General features: G+C 48.8%; 1 protein-coding gene across 1 annotated transcript; it reads right to left on the bottom strand.

Annotated features, from left to right (window-relative positions):
* Window positions 1-245: 245 nt before the first annotated feature.
* Window positions 246-14,840, bottom strand: LOC142826613 (olfactory receptor 52E4-like). The gene is made up of 2 exons (XM_075919721.1): window positions 11,943-14,840; window positions 246-4,201 (listed from the first exon to the last, which is right to left on the bottom strand). The coding sequence occupies exon 2, from the start codon at window positions 4,110-4,112 to the stop codon at window positions 3,168-3,170; it is 945 nt and encodes a 314-aa protein (XP_075775836.1). The 5' UTR covers window positions 4,113-4,201; window positions 11,943-14,840; the 3' UTR covers window positions 246-3,167.
* Between the last annotated feature and the right edge of the window lie 3,349 nt (window positions 14,841-18,189).

The following is an 18,189-nucleotide window of genomic DNA, read 5'->3' as shown; positions in this document are numbered from 1 at the left end:
CCCGCTTCCTCCGCACCCTGCATCCCTCCTGCCCCACCCTCCACACACACTCCCCCTCAAGGCCCCTGCACCCGCAGTGCTGTGAGACGAGAGAGCCAGCAGGACCCACAAGCCTGAGCTTTCCCTTCCCTTCCTCCCCTTCCTCCCACTTCTAGCTCCCTCCTCCCATGTTCCCCTCCCCTCTTCCACCCTCACTCCTCCCTCCCCCCACCCCAATTATGTAAAATAAAAAGAGCTTTTGGTTGTTCAAATAGGTGTCTTTATTTGACATTAGGAAGGGGGGTTAAAAAGGGGAAGGGGGGAGGGTGGAAGAAGACCCCAGTGGGGCATGCAGGGAGAGTTCAGTCCTCCTCCACCTGGAAACTCTCCCTCAGGGCTTCCCGGATCCGGACGGCCCCCTGCTGGGCTTCCCGGACGGCGGCGGTGTGGGGCTGAGCGTAGTGGTCAGCGTAGTGGTCAGCCATGCGCTCAGCCTCAGCCATCCAGGCTGGCAGGAAAGCCTCTCCTTTCGCTCACTCAAATTGTGCAGCACGCAACATGCTGCCACCACGGGAGGGATATTGTGCTCGGCAAGGTCGAGGCGAGTGAGGAGGGACCTAAATCTGGCTTTCAGTTGGCCGAAGGCCCCCTCAATAATGATGCAGCCCCTGGTCAGCTTGGCATTAAAGGCCTGGCGGGAGCGGTTGAGGTGCCCCGTGTATGGGTTCATGAGCCAGGGCTGTAGGGGGTAGGCCGCATCCCCCACCAGGCTCACGGGCATGTCCATGTCCCTGACCCTGATGTGGCGGTCAGGGAAGAAAGTCCCAGTCTGCAGCCTCTGGCACACGGAGGAGATCTGGTACACCCGTGCGTCGAGTGCCTTGCCGGACCAGCCCACATTAATGTCCGTGAACTGGCCCCGGTGGCCACACAAGGCCTGCAGGAGCACGGAGAAGTACCCCTTTCAGTTGACGTACTGGGAGGCCTGGTGTTCCGGGGCATGGATGGGGATGTGCGTCCCGTCGATGGCCCCACCCGCAGTTGGGGAAGCCGAGGGCACCAAACCCCCGGATGATGGCGTCCGGGTCGGCAAGGCGGACCACCCTGCAGAGCAGCACCCCTGGGCGGCGTGTAGTACGGCCGGGACAGACTGAACCCTCAGGTGCAGGACACTTTCGCCTCCTCCCATCCCCCATTTTCCCTGGGGTGGCCCATCCCCTCCTTGCAGCCACCATCCCCCCCCCGGCCCAGTGGCCAGTGAGTGCCGTACCTGCATGAGCACACTCCGATGGTGGATCTCCCCATGCCGAACTGGTTCCCGACGGATCGGTAGCTGTCCGGCATGGAGAGCTTCCAGAAGGCGATGGCCACACGCTTCTGGAGGGGGATGATGGGCCTCATGCGAGTGTCCTGTCACCGCAGAGCAGGGGCGAGCCACTCGCAGAGCTCCAGGAAGGTGTCCTTCTTCATCCTGAAGTTCTGGGTCCCCTGTCTGTCTCCCCAGCGCTCCAGGACGATGCGGTCCCACCAGTCGCTGTTCGTGTCCAGACGCCAGATGCAGCAGGGCACGCTGGCATCCGGGCACTGCTGCGGATCCTCCACAGCCCCCAGGGAGGGCAGGCGGAGAGGTAGGGGGCTGACGTGCACCAGGTGGTGCCAGGCAGCCTCCAGCCATTGCTGGCAGGCTTGCAGCAGCAAGTCCAAAAACTGCAGCAGAAAGCCCAGGGCGAGCTCTGGCTCCATGTTGCCAGCTGCGGCGGCGTCCCCAAAGGGAAGCACCGACACAGAAAGGCGCAGAGAAAAATGCTTTGCTGTCCCTCGGCGAGGTAGGCAAGCAAGTGGAAAAGCTGAGAACCGGCTGTCCAGCGGGGTCCCTTTAAGCATGAGCCTCAGATAGCCTCAGACAGCAGCCACACAAAGCAACTACTGACCTGATGCCCTGCTGGAACCGGTTTCAGCTGCCCTTAAATGCCCCCCTGCGTCCAATCGGTGTGGACGCGCTAGTTCAAATTAGCAAGGAACTCCTTGCCTGAGGAGGTTGTGAAGGCTAGGACTATAACAGGGTTTAAAAGAGAACTAGATACATTCATGGTGGTTAAGTCCATCAATGGCTATTAACCACGATAGGTAGGAATGGTGTCCCTAGCCTCTGTCTGGAAATGAGTGACAGGGGAGATTACCCATTGTGTTCCCTCCCTCTGGGGCATCTGGCATTGGCCACTGATGACAGACAGGACACTGGGCTGAATGGACCTTTGGTCTGACCCAGTCTGGCCATTTTTATGTTCTTCTTATGTTCTCATGTTCTCCTGCCTAGCTTCTCCCGACTCCTCCAGCTGCTGTTGTTTGGCAGGGCTGGAACAAACTCCTCCCGCTGGTTCCTCTTCTGGGGAGGTTCATAGAATCATACAATCATAGAACTGGAAGAGACCTCAGATGGTCATCAAGTCCAGCCCCCTGCTCTAGGCAGGGCCAATTCCATTCCTTCCACGCCCACCACTCTGCAGAGACTGTATCCTTAGCCCCAAAAGCCAAGGAAGCAGCTGGTTTACACAAGAACACGTGAACGAAGGCGGTCCCCCCAGTCTGGATTTTACCACACTGTCCGATTTTGATTTGTGTCCGAGTGCCATTTTGTATTCCCAAGGGGATCCGGCAGTACAGAGAGTGGGGGGAAGGCCCAGGTCACTAACCCACACCAGCCCCTGCTAAGCTGGGGCCATTTCCGACCAGCAGGCAGGATCCTGGTGACGCTGCAGTGGCTCCCGTCCCAGCCATGAGCAGGACACAGATGACGTGGGGAGGGAGGTGGAGACAACTCAGGGATTAGTTGGGGTAAGGAAGGAGAGGAGTGAGTAACAGGGATGAGGAAGCGGGGGGAGATGTGGAAACAGAGCCTGGCCATGGACAGATTAAAGGGTCATGGGGAGGAGCTTTGATGGAAGGGTTGGGGCAGAAGCGGGGGACGCAGAGTTCCAGATACCAGCAACTAGAACTGGGGCAAACCTGTGAATTGTACATAGCTGGAAAACCCAAACTGTCGCATTGACACCACATTGTAAAGTCAATGAAGAGATTTTGTTTCTTTCATTGGCCAGCCAGTGATTCAGGGAACAGGGCTGAGCATCATGTTAGCAGCCAGCTCCGCACAGAGCTCAGTCCGAGAGTCAGAGAATTGGGAGAAACGATCAGTCCGCAGGAGTCATGTGCCAAAGTAGCCTGTCCCGGATCTGTTTGGTCCTCACCCCGTAGATGATGGGATTTAGCATGGAGGGCACGAGAAGATACATGCTGGCAAAGAGAACATGAAAATACAGGGGCACATCCTGGCCAAATCGGTAGGTGAGGAAGGAGAAGAGAACTGGGATGTAGCACGCTAAAATGACAAAGAGATGGGAGCTGCAGGTCCCAAAAGTTTTGAGCCGGGCATCCTTGGTGGGGAGGCGGAAGATGGCCCTGAGGATCTGGGTGTAGGACATAGCGATACAAGACAGATCCAGAATGGTCACAAAGATTGCCACAATGAGTCCATAGTAGTTATTTACACGGATGTCGGCGCAGGCCAGCTTCACCACGGCGATGTGCTCACAGTATGCATGGGGGATGATGTTGGTTCTGCAATATGGCAACTGCCTCGCCAGCAGGAGATAGGGGAGTGAGAGTACAACACCACGCCCCACCACGGCCAGGCTAATCTTGGCCACCACCATGTTTGTCAAAATGGTGGAATGTCTCAGGGGATGGCAGATGGCTACGTAGCGATCCACAGCCATGGCCACGAAGATCCCAGTCTCTATTGTTAAGAAGCTGTGAATGACGTACATCTGGGTGAGGCAGGCACTGAAATCGATCTCCCTGGAATTGAACCAGAATATGCCCAGCATTTTGGGCACGGTGGATGCGGACAGGACTAGGTCACTGACGGCCAGCATGCAGAGGAAATAGTACATGGGCTCGTGGAGACTCGGCTCCTTCTTCACGATGTACAGGATAATGAAGTTCGCCACGATGGCTATGGCATAAGTGATGCAGAAGGGAATGGAGATCCAGACATGGGCCGTCTCCAGACCAGGAATGCCCAGCAGGATGAAGGTGGAGGGGTTGGTGAAGTGGGTTGTGTTGGAATCTGACATGGAACAGGGGAGAAGGCATCCAACTCTGAGGCACAACCGTGTTTCCTGCACCCGCCCAGAGTCTAGGGTGATGGTCACAGTACAAATGCCTGGAAGGAGAGATGATGTTCATATGAGAAAACACATGCACTGCTGGAGGCTGTTCTAATGGGTGAACCAAATTGGACACTTAGAAGGTCCTTATTCTGGGTACAGCTAGACTATGCTCTTCTTTTAAAAGGAGACATGTAAATTCAGTGCTAATTAGCATATCCTCTTCTGATTGCTTTTTCGAAAGTTTTTTTTTTTGAAAAAGAAAGCAATTTAGATGTGGTTCTTCCAAAAAATCCTCTTTTTGGATAGAACCCTGCACACCTCATTTTTGGGGGAAGAAGAGTTCTTTCAAAAAAGTTTTTTTTCCCAAAGGACCATGTCTAAACTTTCTTAAAAAATGCTTTAAAAAAGCAATCGGAAGACGATATGTAAATTAGCACCAATTTTGAAATTCTCCTTTTGAAAGAAAAACATAGTCTAGATGTACCCTCAGAGAAATGAATCTGAATAACTGACCCTCCTCATGCCAACGCCATAGTTAATGATGCTCTATGGCTCAGTTATTCCTACCTGAGGTGGACTGGAAAAAGCAGCAGGAATCCTGTATCTGGATACCCATTATCCCTCACTCTTCCTTAGCACAATGAAAGCCCAGTTGGTACATCCCATGCTGTTTGGAGTTAACCATTTCCTTGCTTGCTTATAATATGAGATCCAAAAACATGTAAACAATGGCCAGGCAGAAACATCCCAACTAAACTCATCTCGGGGAAATACCTCGTCCTCATTGACAGCCGCTCTGTGGAAACCCTACTCCTTCTCCACAGAGGACAGGCAATCTTGGGATGATTAAGAAATGGGATGCAGAACAACTTGCTCTGGACATGTGCCCAGTTTTGATCACCAGGGATGTGTCTAGACTACAGGGTGTTGTCGACAAACGTGGACTTTTGTCGACAAAACTATGCCTGCGTCTACACTGCCGCTGAGTTCTGTTGACATAACGTCGACAGAACTCGGCAGTTTTGTCGACGGCTGTAAACCTCATTCTACGAGGAATAACGCCTTCTGTCAACAGAGATCTGTCGACAGAAGGTGTTATTGCATCTACACTCTCCTTTGCGTCTACACTGTCATGTCGACAAAGTGGCTTGCTGTGTCGACAGAACTGGCTGTAGTCTAGATGCTCTTTGTTGACACAAGCTTTGTCTAGACATACCCCTGGTCTGTATGAATGAGATGGGAGACAGAAAGGGGGTTTCCAAGACTGGCTTCACAAATGGGAGAAGCTGCCGCCTGCAGACAGGGGGGAAAGTCTCAGACTCTTATGTTTAGACAAGAGGCAAAGAAGGGAGCATATGAGAGAGGAGATTAAAATGAGGAAGATCCTGATGACACTCAAATGGACAGACAGAGAAGAACACCCAGGCAGTAATATCTGTGGAAAACTTGTACTTCAAAATGGCTGATTGCCCAGAGCTGAAGCAAACTATCAGCTAAACTGATCGGTGGGTGAGATTTAGACAGAAAAATGGGAGTTCCATAAGAAGAGATTATTGTATACCTAAAAAGAAATAACTCCACAGTCAAGAAAGCAGAAAACTTTGGACAACCCCTCCCCCTCTACATACCACAGTCCAATAGCAAGGAGCAGCTAATAATAAGTGGAAAAAAGAGCCATACATAATGAATAAGAAAAAGAAAAAAATAGAGACCAGGACACAATATGGAAGTCATGAAAAGTAATAATCGACATTAAGGCATCAGAGAAATATCCTTGCTTAGCTTACTTAATCATCACAAGAAGGAGGCTATGGAGTAAAATAAGAACAAAAGAAATCCTACCAAAAGTTACACCCATTCCTAGAGGTGCACAAAATTGCCTTTTGGTTACAGAAAAAGTGGGTATGTTCAAGAAGTCCTTTTGCTCTGCCTTTGGAAGAAAGCCATGTGCTGTGCCCATATGATCTAAGGTGATGCGACACTTTGCAGTCCATTAGCAGGCAAGGAAGATCTGAACCACCATCTACAGTAGAAACCTAGAGATATAAAAACCGTTTTTAAGTGACCAATCAGCCCCACATCTCGTCGGGATCCAGAAGTACCCAGTCAGGCAGCACCAGAGCAAACCCAACAGAAACATCGAAAGCAAATAACTGACAGTTCTGTGTTAAATGTAAACTACTTTTTAAAAGGGAAAGTTAAAAATTAAAAAAAAGCCAAGATTTGGCAAAGGTAGGAAACAATGAAATAGCTGATATGGGATTAGGTAAAATATCATTATGTCAGTCAACATGTTTTCTGGAAAACCAGTCTGTCGAGCAAACCTGATTTCTTTCTTGATTTCCTGAAGGGACTCAGTCAGGTTTTTTGGGACTTGGATTATTCTGAGGAAGTTGGTTTCGTCCTGGAAAACATTCATCTGACAATGAGCCCGTTACAGTATCAGCAGAGCACACAAAAAATGGGCTGAGCACGGCTGACAGATCTCAGACAGCAGCTGTCAATGGCCCATTGGCGGTGAACGGGGCTGTCCTAAGTGTTGTGTTGCAGGGACTAGCTCAAGGCCCGAAGCTATCCGATATTTCTATAAATGACCAGGCGGCCAATAGAAAATTCCTCCAGAGACAGTCGGTGGGCGACCCAAAGACAGGTGGAAGGGTTACAATGAGCAGGCCAGGACACATACACCGAATGACCTGGAGTATTTGGTGAGCTGAGTCAATGCAAATACTTTTTTTGTAGTCAAATGCAAATGTGACCTCTGAGAAAAGGAATTGGAGCCGGAATGACCTACGGTAGCTATGGAACACTGGGACAATGAGCATGCTCAAGGATTAACTGTGGACAATCAGTTCATCTGAGCTCCCAATGCCATGCTCTGTTCAAGGGGGTGGACGGGACCTTAGATCCATAAACAGGGGAGTGGTGAGTTGGAGGAGAGGAAGGATTTGACCTCTGCACGAGTCGTCGGTGAAACCATCTGCAGCCAGTCCCAGCATTCACATTTCAAACGGGGTGTTGGAAATTTGGGGAGGGTGTAGAAAAGATCCACTAAGGGTGTATCTAGAATACAGCAGGGTTTTTTCGAAAAAGGTGGCCTTTTTTCAAAATAACGATACCTGTGTCTAGACTACCGCCATGTTCTGTCGACAGTAAATCAACAGAACGCGGCGGTTTTGTCAATGGCGGTAAACCTCATTCTATGAGGAATAACAGCTTTTTTTGAAAGGCATCTTTCAAAAAAGGCACTCTTGCATGAAAACAGGACTTTTTCGAAAGAGAATGTCTAGACTTTCTTTCGAAAAAGCGGCTTGCACTGAGGGTGATTGACTATTGGTCAAAGCTGTGAGGGGAAGGGGAAATTTTCCAATTCCTCATGCCTCGAGGTGCAGACTGGAAGATTTTCCAGAGGATCTGCTGGAGGGATTGCCTATACTAAAAAGGCTAAAGCAGCCCCGAGAGGAACGTCAGTGAGACCAAACTTACACCGAACATGGGGTTTCTCCTGGCAGTGCAGGTAATCACGCTCCCCAAGATGTGATAGCTAGATCAATGGTAGAATTCTTCTGTTGACCTCATGTTTTCTATCCCGGGTTTGGGAAGAAATCTCTAGTGTCTGTGGATGTATTTCCTATTGCAAGGAGAGGCAAACACAATGCTTTGTCTTTAGCAGAGGAATGCTGGTTAGGCCACGGAAGGAGTGCTAGGTTTTGTTCCCTGCTATTTAGAGAGTTGCAGAGAAACTGGACCAGATCCAGAGAAGAGACACAAGGATGATGAAAGGGATCACTTTCCTCTCTTCCAAGTGCCTCAAAATGGATTCCTTAAGGATCCCTTCCATGATTTTTCCAGGAACTGAGGTAAGACTGACCGGCCTATAGTTCCCTGGATCGTCCTTCTTCCTTTTTTGGAAGATGAGCACTACATTTGCCTTTTTCCAATCATCCGGGATCTCTCTCTATCTCCACAACTTTTCAAAGATAATGGCCAAAGGCTCCACAATGATATTTGCCAACTCCCTCAGTACCCTCAGATGCATTAAGTCCGGACCCATGGATTTATGTACATTTAGCTTTTCTAAATAGTTCCTAACCTGTTCTTTATCCACCAAGGGCTGTCCATCTTCATCCCATCTTGCGTCACTTAATGCATTAGTCGGGGAGCCGACCTTGTCTGTGAATACAGAGGCAAAGAAAGCATTGAGTACTTCAGCTTTCCCACATCATCTAACACTAGGTTACCTCCTTCACCTAGTAGGGGCCGCACACCCTCTCTGATCACCTTCTTGTTAATGTGCCTGTAGAAACCTTTCTTGTTATCCTTCACATCCTTTGCCAGTCGCAATTCCAATTGCACTTTCGCCTTCCTGATAACCCCCCAGCATTCTCGAGCTGTACATTTAAACCGCTCCCTGGTCATTTGTCCAAGTTTCCACTTTTTGTAAGGTTCCTTTTTGTGCTTAAGTTCACCAAGGATTTCCCCTGTAAGCCAATCCGGTCTCCTACCATGTTTGCCTCTCTTGCTACGCGTCGGGATGGTTTCTTTCTGTGCCTTCAGTAAGGCTTCTTTAAAATACTGCCAGCTCTCCTGGACTCCTTTCCCCTTCATGTTAGCATCCGAGGGGATTCTACCCATCAGGTCTCTGAGGGAGTCAAAGTCTGCTTTTCTGAAGTCCAGGTGTGTATTTTACTACTCTCTTTTCTTCCTTTGGTCAGGATCCTGAAAACTACCGTCTACTATTAGTTGCTCCCTGTTTGTGAGTAGAAGGTCAAGCTGTGCACGGCTCCTGGTCGGATCCTTCAGCACTTGCACCAAGAAGTTATCCCCAACATTCTCCAAAAACTTCCTGGATTGCCTGTGTACTGCCGTATTGGTCTTCCAACAGATGTGAGGGTGATTAAAGTCCCCCATGAGAACCAGGGCCTGCAATCTGGAAGCTTCTCTCAGTTTTCTGAAGAAAGCCTCATCTACCTCAGCCACCTGATTCGGTGGCCTATAGTGGACACCAACCACAACATCACTGTTGTTTGCACCTCTAAACTTAACCCATAGACTCTCAACAGGTTTTTCTCCCTCCATATACTGGAGTTCTGAGCAAGCATAGTACTCTCTTAAGTATAGTGCAATTCCTCCTCCTTTTTTCCCCTGCCTGTTCTTCCTGAACAGTCTATACCCTTCCATGACAGCGCTCCAGTCATGCGAGTCATCCCACCAAGTCTCTGTTATCCCAATTAAATCATATTTCTTGGACTAGGCAAGAGCCTCCAGTTCTTCCTCTTCTCAGGCTTCTCACATTAGTGTACAAACATCTCAGATAACCAGTTGATCGCCTTATCTTCTCCATTGGACTCAGGGGTCCTCATTTCTTACTCGTCCCTCTTTGCATTCCTTCCTGGTATCCGACTTTCCCACTCCCCTCAGGTTTTTGGTCACCGTCCCCCAACGAACCTAGTTTAAAGCCCTCCTCACTAGGTTTGCAAGCCTGCCCGCGAAGATGCTCCTTCCTCTCTTCGTTAGGTGGATCCCATCTCTTCCCAACAATCCTTGTGCCCGGAACAGAGTCCCATCGTCAAAGAAACCAAAGCCCTCTCTGCGACACCACCTGCGCAACCACGCATTGACTTCCTCAATTCGACGATCCCTGCCCAGTCCTTTCCCTAAAGCAAATCGATCAGGCATTTCTAGTTACTGGATCTCACTTCACATAAACAAGGGACAATTCAATTATACTCAAAGACTGAAGATATAACACTGATAGAAGAAAATGATTTACACCATCCCTATTGATCTTTGGAAATATTTCTACTCCTACGACCCTTTCACCCAGGTTTAGGTGAATAGGATTCTCAGATGGATTGGCCACTGTAAGTGCTGCTGCAGGCATCACAGTTAGATAAAACTCTGACACCTTCAATTAGGAAACGTCCTTATTAGTTGTTTACAAGTTTGCCAACCCATCAGCTGTTGCATGCGGAGTGTCTGCTTCCTGCGGAATTGTTTTCTGAAATGTTGGGAGGCAACAACCCAACCAACAACTCAAATGGAACCTGGAGAGACGGTGAAGCAAAATGCAGGACAATGTAGCACGTTAAAGACTAACAAGATGGTTTATTAGATGATGAGCTTTCGTGGGCCAGACCCACTTCCTCAGATCAAATAGTGGAAGAAAATAGTCACAACCCTATAGACCAAAGGATACAATTTAAAAAAATGAACACACATGAAAAGGACAAATTGTTTTAAATTGTATCCTTTGGTATATATGGTTGTGACTATTTTCTTCCACTATTTGATCTGAGGATGTGGGTCTGGCCCACGAAAGCTCATCATCTAATAAACCCTCTTGTTAGTCTTTAAAGTGCTACATTGTCCTGCATTTTGCTTCAGATGTAAAAGGTCTTTGTAGCAGAATGCAGGTGGTTAAGTCATTGAGACAGTGTCCTTTCTGGTTAAAATGGCAAGAAACTGTTTTTTCTTTGTGATCTTGTCTGATATCTCAAGATGATTCTTACCAACAACCACAGGACATACCACACTAATACCAACCCTGGTACCTCCCTTTGCAACAAACCCCGTTGCCAGCTTTGTCCACATATTCATTCTGCTGATACCATTCTTGGACCCAACCAAGTGAGTTATAAGATCAAGAACACATATTCCTGCGCATCCAGAAATATAATCTATGCTATCATGTGCCGAAAGTGTCCGTCTGCTATGTACATTGGACAAACGTCTCAGACACTTCGCCAAAGGATTAATGCCCACAAAACAGATATCAGACAAGATCACAAGGAGAAAACAGTTTCTTGCCATTTTAACCAGAAAGGACACTCTCTCAATGACTTAACCACCTGCATTCTGCTACAAAGACCTTTTACATCTGCACTTGAAAGGGAATCCTCTGAACTGTCATTCATGGTAAAATTCGACACTTTCCAAAAAGGACTCAACAAACATTTGAACTATCTCACCCATTACCAAGATAGTTTCCCCAATTATCACCTCTAATACCATTAACTCACAAACATCCCACTCTCCCCACATCTAATATCATCAATTCACAGACACTTACCTTCCTTCCTCCCCCCCCCCCCCGCCCGCATCCACCTCCAGTTCTGAAATGTGATTTGTCCTTTTCATATTTGTTCATTTTTTTTAGTTGTATCCTTTGGTATATATGGCTGTGACTATTTTCTTCCACTATTTGATCTGAGGAAGTGGGTCTGGCCCACAAAAGTTCATCATCTAATAAACCATCTTGTTAGTCTTTAAAGTGCTACATTGTCCTGCATTTTGCTTCAGCTACCCCAGACTAACACGGCTACATCTCTATCACTATTCTACATGGAGAGACGGTGTCTGTCTCATGCTGGAAAATTCTTATAACTGTCCCAGTGAGGAGACCTAGGACCTCCTTGTTTTCCTGTAGTTTCACGTCACACCACGGCTCCCCCAATCCACCAACCTCCCTACCACCGGAGCCCTGAGATGCAAAACCAGGAGGGTTTCGGTAACCGGGTTTGGTTCTTTAAAGGATTTGAAACCACAGAGAGAGGAGTACTTCTTTTTAGGGTCAAACAAAGATTATTTATTTTTTCTATTTACTTTATAATCAATTTTCCATTTAAATCAATTCATTATTTTTGATTCTTTTAAGACAATATAATATACAAAGAAAAAATAGAAAAACAGTACAGTTAAAAAAAAAACAAGAAATAATAACTTCTCCTACTGATATACCCTCCTGAGTTACCTTTAAACAATTTATGGAGTTAACAGTTATATAATACTCACGTTAAGAAAGATAGAAGCATTGCTTAGATTCAGGAGATATTCTTTTCTTTATGTTTTTTCCTTTCTTTGGATTTTTCGTTGCAACTTACGACCGGTATTCGTTCCCCTTTCGGAGCTTATTTGTTCTCCTTTCGGAGCTTATGTGCGGCAGCGAGATTCAGCGCCGGGGAGGGAGCCCTGGTTGATCAGACCTGGCTTTTCGGATTCGCAACCCGTCCGCTCGTGGTCTGTTTCAGCCCACCTTATATACCCTGTGTCGGTATTTTGGTATCCTCCACTCGCCTGACAATTGCTGACGTTAGATTTTTGTTGTCTCATTCTGCCCTTCCAAAAAACTTTCGTCTGCTCCATTTGGGGTAATCAGCACTTTGCTGCATACTGCTGTCTGAGTTACTTACTTCCCTAAAAGCGGGGTTATTGTTGGTCAACCAATCAAATTTTGTTTTTATTTTTATCTCCTGTATCTGAGAGTGCTGCCTTTCCTTTCCACTTACAATTAAACTGGTGCTCATTTGACATATTCTGGGTAGGCCTCAATACCTTCCTTTCACAAGCTGCTGACACAGGCCTCTATTTGCACTTGTCAATTGGCACTGATAACTGAAGTCTCAGGGTATGGCCACATGACACAGCTTTTAGCCAACCCCTGCAGATACAGCCACGTCACCACAGTCAGACAGTGTAAACCATGTTGGTCAACATTTTTGCTGACCAAAACTTCCATTTGCTGAGCGGTGTTTGCTTTGTCAGCAGGGGAGAACTCCCACTGACAAAATACGGTTTACACTCGCTCTTTGGTTTGACAAGCTCCCTTACCAAAGGCTCTTAAATAAAGGTAGTTGTCATGGAATAAGAGGAAAGGTCCCCTCATGGATAGACGGGTTAAAGGACAGGAAACAAAGAGTAGGAATAATAGTTTTCAGAATGAAGAGCGATAACTACTGGGGTACCTCAAGGGTCCATACTGGAACTAATTCTATTCCACATATTCACAAATGATCTGCAGAAAGGAATAAACAGTGAGGTGGCAAAATTCGCAGATGATACTAAACTGCTCAAAATAGTTAAGACCAAAGCAGACTGAAGAGCTTCAAAAATATCTCACCAACCTAAGTGTTTGGGCAAGAAAATGACAAATGACAGTCTCTGGGCATGAACAGCCTCAGAATTCCCCCTTTTTCTGCAGCTACCAACCCCTTTCATCCCAAAAGGCATCTCTGCCATGGACATCTCCTCAGTGGTGGAGCCCATCAGCCGGCCTGGGGGCCAGTGGTACCTAAGGAACAGTCCCTGGGATATTTAATAGCTTTGCAAAGCAAAAAGGACAACAGAACGACTCTCCGTGCCCACATCGCACTAGACTTGTCCTGCAGGTGAGCTCCTCAGCAACAGACAGATACCTGTGAACTCCCTGGGACCCCCCTCAGGTAGCCGTGGCCCGCGCCTCTCTCCCCCAGCGTCTGCAGCCACAGGCATTGGTGCTGCCTATAACACAGCTCTGGACGGGCCCAGGGGGGTCCCTCAGCCTCTAGGGGAGCAGGGGTATCTGGATGTAAATAGGTTGGAGACCAGAGTCGCCCCAGCCATGCTCTCTATATCCGTGTCTCTGCTTCTGGGCTCTTATCCAGATTTAGAAGTAAAAAGCAATTAGAGGCCCTTCCCAAAGGGAGAGGAAAACTCCTGGGCACTGGGCTGACTAAGTGTAATTGGCTTCTCTGTGTATTTAAAAATAGAGTTTATTGGTAAGAAACTAGAGATAACGGCTAGTTCTCTAGGGGGTCTAAGGCCCTGGTAAGTCCCAGGAGGGATGGGCAGAGAGCAGACAGACCGTTGTGGAGAATGATGACTGAAGGGAAACACTGACACTTTCTGTAGGCACATGGGCCTGATGCTTTGGGATCAGAGATCGGGACATTCTCCACAGTAAAAGCCATCATAGCACGTAGCAGCTTCCATTGGAGGAGCCACCAACTGCCCAGCGAATGGAAGTCTCTAGTGATGTCTCCATGTTGTACAGATGGGTAAAGTGAGGCCCAGGGAGATGACAGAGACAACCTAGCAGTCCTGATGACTCCTACTGTCACTGTCACTTGGCAAGGCATGAAAAGAGGGAGGTTGCATCTGTCAGGGTCTGTTTGGGGGTGTGTGTGATGTGCTGCCTTGGTGTGTGTGTCCCAGAACTGAGGTACTGCTGAGCCCTCTCAGGAGGCTGGGCCCCAAACTGCACTCTCCTTGGACCCGAAGTGGTTCAGTGTCTTTACTGCTTCTCGGTGGGGGCAGGGACTGCAGTTCGGGGGCCTTGTCTGGGGGAGATCAGTGGAGCTGGCCCAACAAGACTGGGCGGTGAGGAACCCCAGAGAATGGGAAGGCGAGTGGCAGTGGCCGGGTCAGCACCCCAGGAGGCATCTTTGAGGGATCGTCTCTTACCTCACCCCATCACAAAACCCTCCTCACTAGATTAGCAAGCCTGCCTGTAAAGATACTCGTGTCTTTCTTCGTTAGGTAGCTCCCATCTCCTCCTAGCAAGCCGTATACCCAGTACAGCATCCCATGGTCAAGAACTCTCTGACATGCCACAATTCAGTGATCCCTCTCCAGGCCTTTTCCTTCACCAGAGGGGAGGGATAAGAACATAACTGGCACCTCAAATTCCCTTATCTTTCTCCCCAGAGCCACATAGTCTGCAGTGACCCACTCAAGGTCATTTTTGAGAGTAGCATTGGAGAAGTGGAAATGTTATAGGCCTGAAGGTTTGATCCGTCTCCACAGATACTGTCTCATCCTGAATTCTAGCTCTAGACAAGCAGCGTGCTTCTCAAATTTCCTGGTCCAGGCTGCCATGGAAAGAGCCTGACCCGGAAGTACTACTCTTCCACCAGAGCATGGCAGCAACCTCCAGAGTGGTTGCGGCCAGTGTCGTGGCAAAGGCCCCTTTCGGCAAAACTGAGCTGAAGAGACTCTGGAAGGCTGAGAGAAAAGTAGCTGAGAAGGCGGCAAAGCAAAAAGAGCAAAGTGAGACGCATGTGAGCACATCGGCCTTGCTTCTGACATCTGAGGACGGCAGTGGACCTGATGAGGAAAGCCGGGACCCTAACAAAATACAAGAGCCGCAGTCAGGCAATTCACCAGCTGAAAAGCACCAAGGAAGGGCCCTACCCACAGAGGTTCCATGTAGATCTTTCCCTCACAGACTTCACAGAGAGGCACAGCCACTCGCAGGCAGGAGATCACTGAGGGTCTGTCTACACGACAGCACTAATTGGAACTAACTTAATTCGAATTAGTTAATTCAAACTAAGCTAATTCGAACTAGTGCATCTAGACTTAAAAACGAATGCGAACTAGCATGTCCACACTGAGTGGACCCTGAACCGGGGTTAAGGCTGGCCGGAAGCAGTGCCGGCAGGGCATCAGGTTAGGACTTAGAGCGTGGAGCTGCTGCCTCAGGCTAGCTGAGGGCTGTGCTTAAAGGGACCCGACGCCCACCCCGAACAGACAGTTCTCAGGGTTCCCCGCTCGCTTGTCTAACTCGATGAGGGACAGCAAAGCAGTCCTGGCTTGGAGTGCCCTGAGTGCCCACAATCGGCACATCACGGCATTCAGCCATCAGCCTGACTGCACTTGCCACAGACTGCCATCCAGGGGGGGTTAATCGGGGGGGGATGTCAGGATCCAAGAGGCCCTACAGGAGAGCTTCCACCCCGAGGAGCCCACAGAGCCACCCCAGTACTCCCCATCGGGGGTTCGTACCCCATTCCTCCTTCACCTCCCTCCACTTACCCCTCCCTAGCCCCACTTCCTGATGTAAAAAATAAAGGACACGTGTGCTCAAAAACAGGAACTCTCTTTATTTAACAAAACTGGGGGTGGGGAGGGATAAATCCTTGGGGAGACTGGGGGAAGGAAATGGGAGAGGGGAAGAGAGAGGGTTGGAGAGGGGAGGGAGAAATCTGGGAAGAGGGAGCTGGAAGGGGGAAGCCAGGGAAAGAAGGAGGAGGGGAAGTATAAAACTATGGTACGCCATATCTTCAGTACTGTGTACAGATATGGGCTCCTCAGCTCAAAAAAGATGTTTTGGCCTTGGAAAGGGTTCAGAAAAGGGCAACTAAAATGATTAGGGGTTTGGAACAGGTCCCATATGAAGAGGCTAAAGAGACTGGGACTTTTCAGCTTAGAAAAGAGGAGACTGAGGGGGGGTATGATAGAGGTCTATTAAAGCAAGAGTGGTGTAGAGAGGGTGAATAAAGAAAAATTCTTCATTAGTTACCATAATAGAAGGACTAGAGGACACCACATGAAATGAATGGGTAGCAGGCTTCAAACTAATAAAAGAAAGTTCTTCTTCACAAAGCAAATAGTCAACCTGTGGAACTCCTTGCCACAGGAGGCTGTGAAGGCTAGTACTATAACAGAGTTTAAAGAGAAGTTAGATAATTTCATGGAGGTTGGATCCATGGAGTGCTATCTGCCAGGGGGTAGAAATGGTATCCCTGGCCCCTGTTTGTGGAAGGCTGGAGATGGATGGCACGAGACAAATGGTGGCCTTTGGTGGCCAGACTGGCAACTCTCCTGCTCTAGACGGCCACTTTCCAGTTCCTAGTGCAGAGATCGTGGCCTTCCCCCAAACCTGGATGAGGTCCAAGATCTCCGCACTAAACCAGGCGGGCGCCCGCCTCTTGTGGCCCTGGGAAAGCTCCTGGGAGCCTCCAGCCAGGTCCTGGGAAGAGGCAGAGGGCTGGGTGACAACAGGTGGCTGGCTCATGCCGTGCCAGGTGCAGGGTCTGCTGGCTGGGTGCTGGCAGGCTTGCACCTGGCACGGGCACCGTAGCCAGACCGTGCCCCTTTAAGGGCTCCGGGGCCAAGAGGGGGGCAGAAGAGTTTCCCTGGTTTGGCCCAGAGTGGCCACCAGGGAAAGCTGGGGAGGGCTAGCCTCCCACTAGTTCGAATTAAGTGGCTACACAGCCCTTAATTTGAACTAGTTAATTCGAACTAGGCGTTAGTCCTCGTGGAATGAGGTTTACCTAGTTCGAATTAAGCGCTTCGCTAGTTCGAATTAAGTTTGAACTAGCGGTTTGCCTGTGTAGCGCCTATTAAAGTTAATTCAAACTAACGGCTGTTAGTTCGAATTAACTTTGCAGTGTAGACAAACCCTCAGAGACATTCCAGTGAGAGTGGCAGGTCGAATCCAGGCAAAAAGTGTCTCAGGAGGAAAACTGATCTTCTATCTAGGCCCTTCTCTGCCCCTCCAGGGACAATCCCCACCAGCCCCTGAAGCAGCCTGCTAGCTCCAAGGCTTTAGCTTCCAGCAGCAGCTCCTGGTGTAAAATGGGGACAGGCTGGAACAGAGTGGCGTACAGATAGTTCGGATTAGAAGCCTAATCCGAACTATCTAGTCCGTGCCGCATGTAGCCGCGCGGCACGGGGTTCGCACTAGCCGGCTTTTAAAAATGGCGGCGCCGGCTTTATGCTAATTCAAATCCCGGGCTTCATTAGCAAGTTCGGTATGCATACATTACCCCCCTAGTTCGAACTAGGGGGGTAGTGTAGACATACCCATATTGAGGTTACTGTCCGTTATTAATAGTTGGGTGGGGGTGTTCATCATCAGAAAAATAAATAGTTGAGTTTCTGATCATAGAACCATAGAGCTGGAAGAGACCTCAGGAGGTCATCAAGTCCAGCCCCCTTCCCAAGGCAGGACCAATCCCAACTGATGACTATTTTGACTGGTTTATCCCAGGGAATCGGGAAAATCCCTTGGCCTGCCCTGTAGGTGACTCAAGGAAGAGACTCAGCATTGCATCACCAGCCGGTCCTGCACAGAGCTCAGTGTGAAAGCCAGAGCACCAGGAGAAATCTTTTAGTTCATAGAATCAAAGAATAATAAGACTGGAAGGGACCTCGAGAGATCATCGAGTCCAGCCCCCCGCCCTCAAGGCAGGACCAAGCTCTGTCTACACCATCCCTGACAGATGTCTATCTAACCTGTTCTTAAATATCTCCAGAGAGGGAGATTCCACCACCTCCCTTGGCAATTTATTCCAATATTTGACCACCCTGACAGTTAGGAATTTTTTCCTAATGTCCAATCTAAACCTCCCCTGCTGCAGTTTAAGCCCATTACTCCTTGCCCTGTCCTCAGAAACCAAGAGGAACAAATTTTCTCCTTCCTCCTTGTGACACCCTTTTAGATATTTGAAAACCGCTATCATGTCCCCCCTTAATCTTCTTTTTTCCAAACTAAACA

Source organism: Pelodiscus sinensis, chromosome 1, assembly GCF_049634645.1.
Source record: "Pelodiscus sinensis isolate JC-2024 chromosome 1, ASM4963464v1, whole genome shotgun sequence".
Classification (NCBI taxonomy): Eukaryota; Metazoa; Chordata; order Testudines; family Trionychidae; genus Pelodiscus; species Pelodiscus sinensis.
Note: the sequence above shows the minus strand (reverse complement) of the source record. Positions and strands in the feature narration are given on the sequence as shown.

Bases quoted from the DNA above. Each gene is read 5' to 3' on its own strand.
- LOC142826613 (XM_075919721.1), bottom strand. From the start codon at position 4,112: ATGTCAGATTCCAACACAACCCACTTCACCAACCCCTCCACCTTCATC.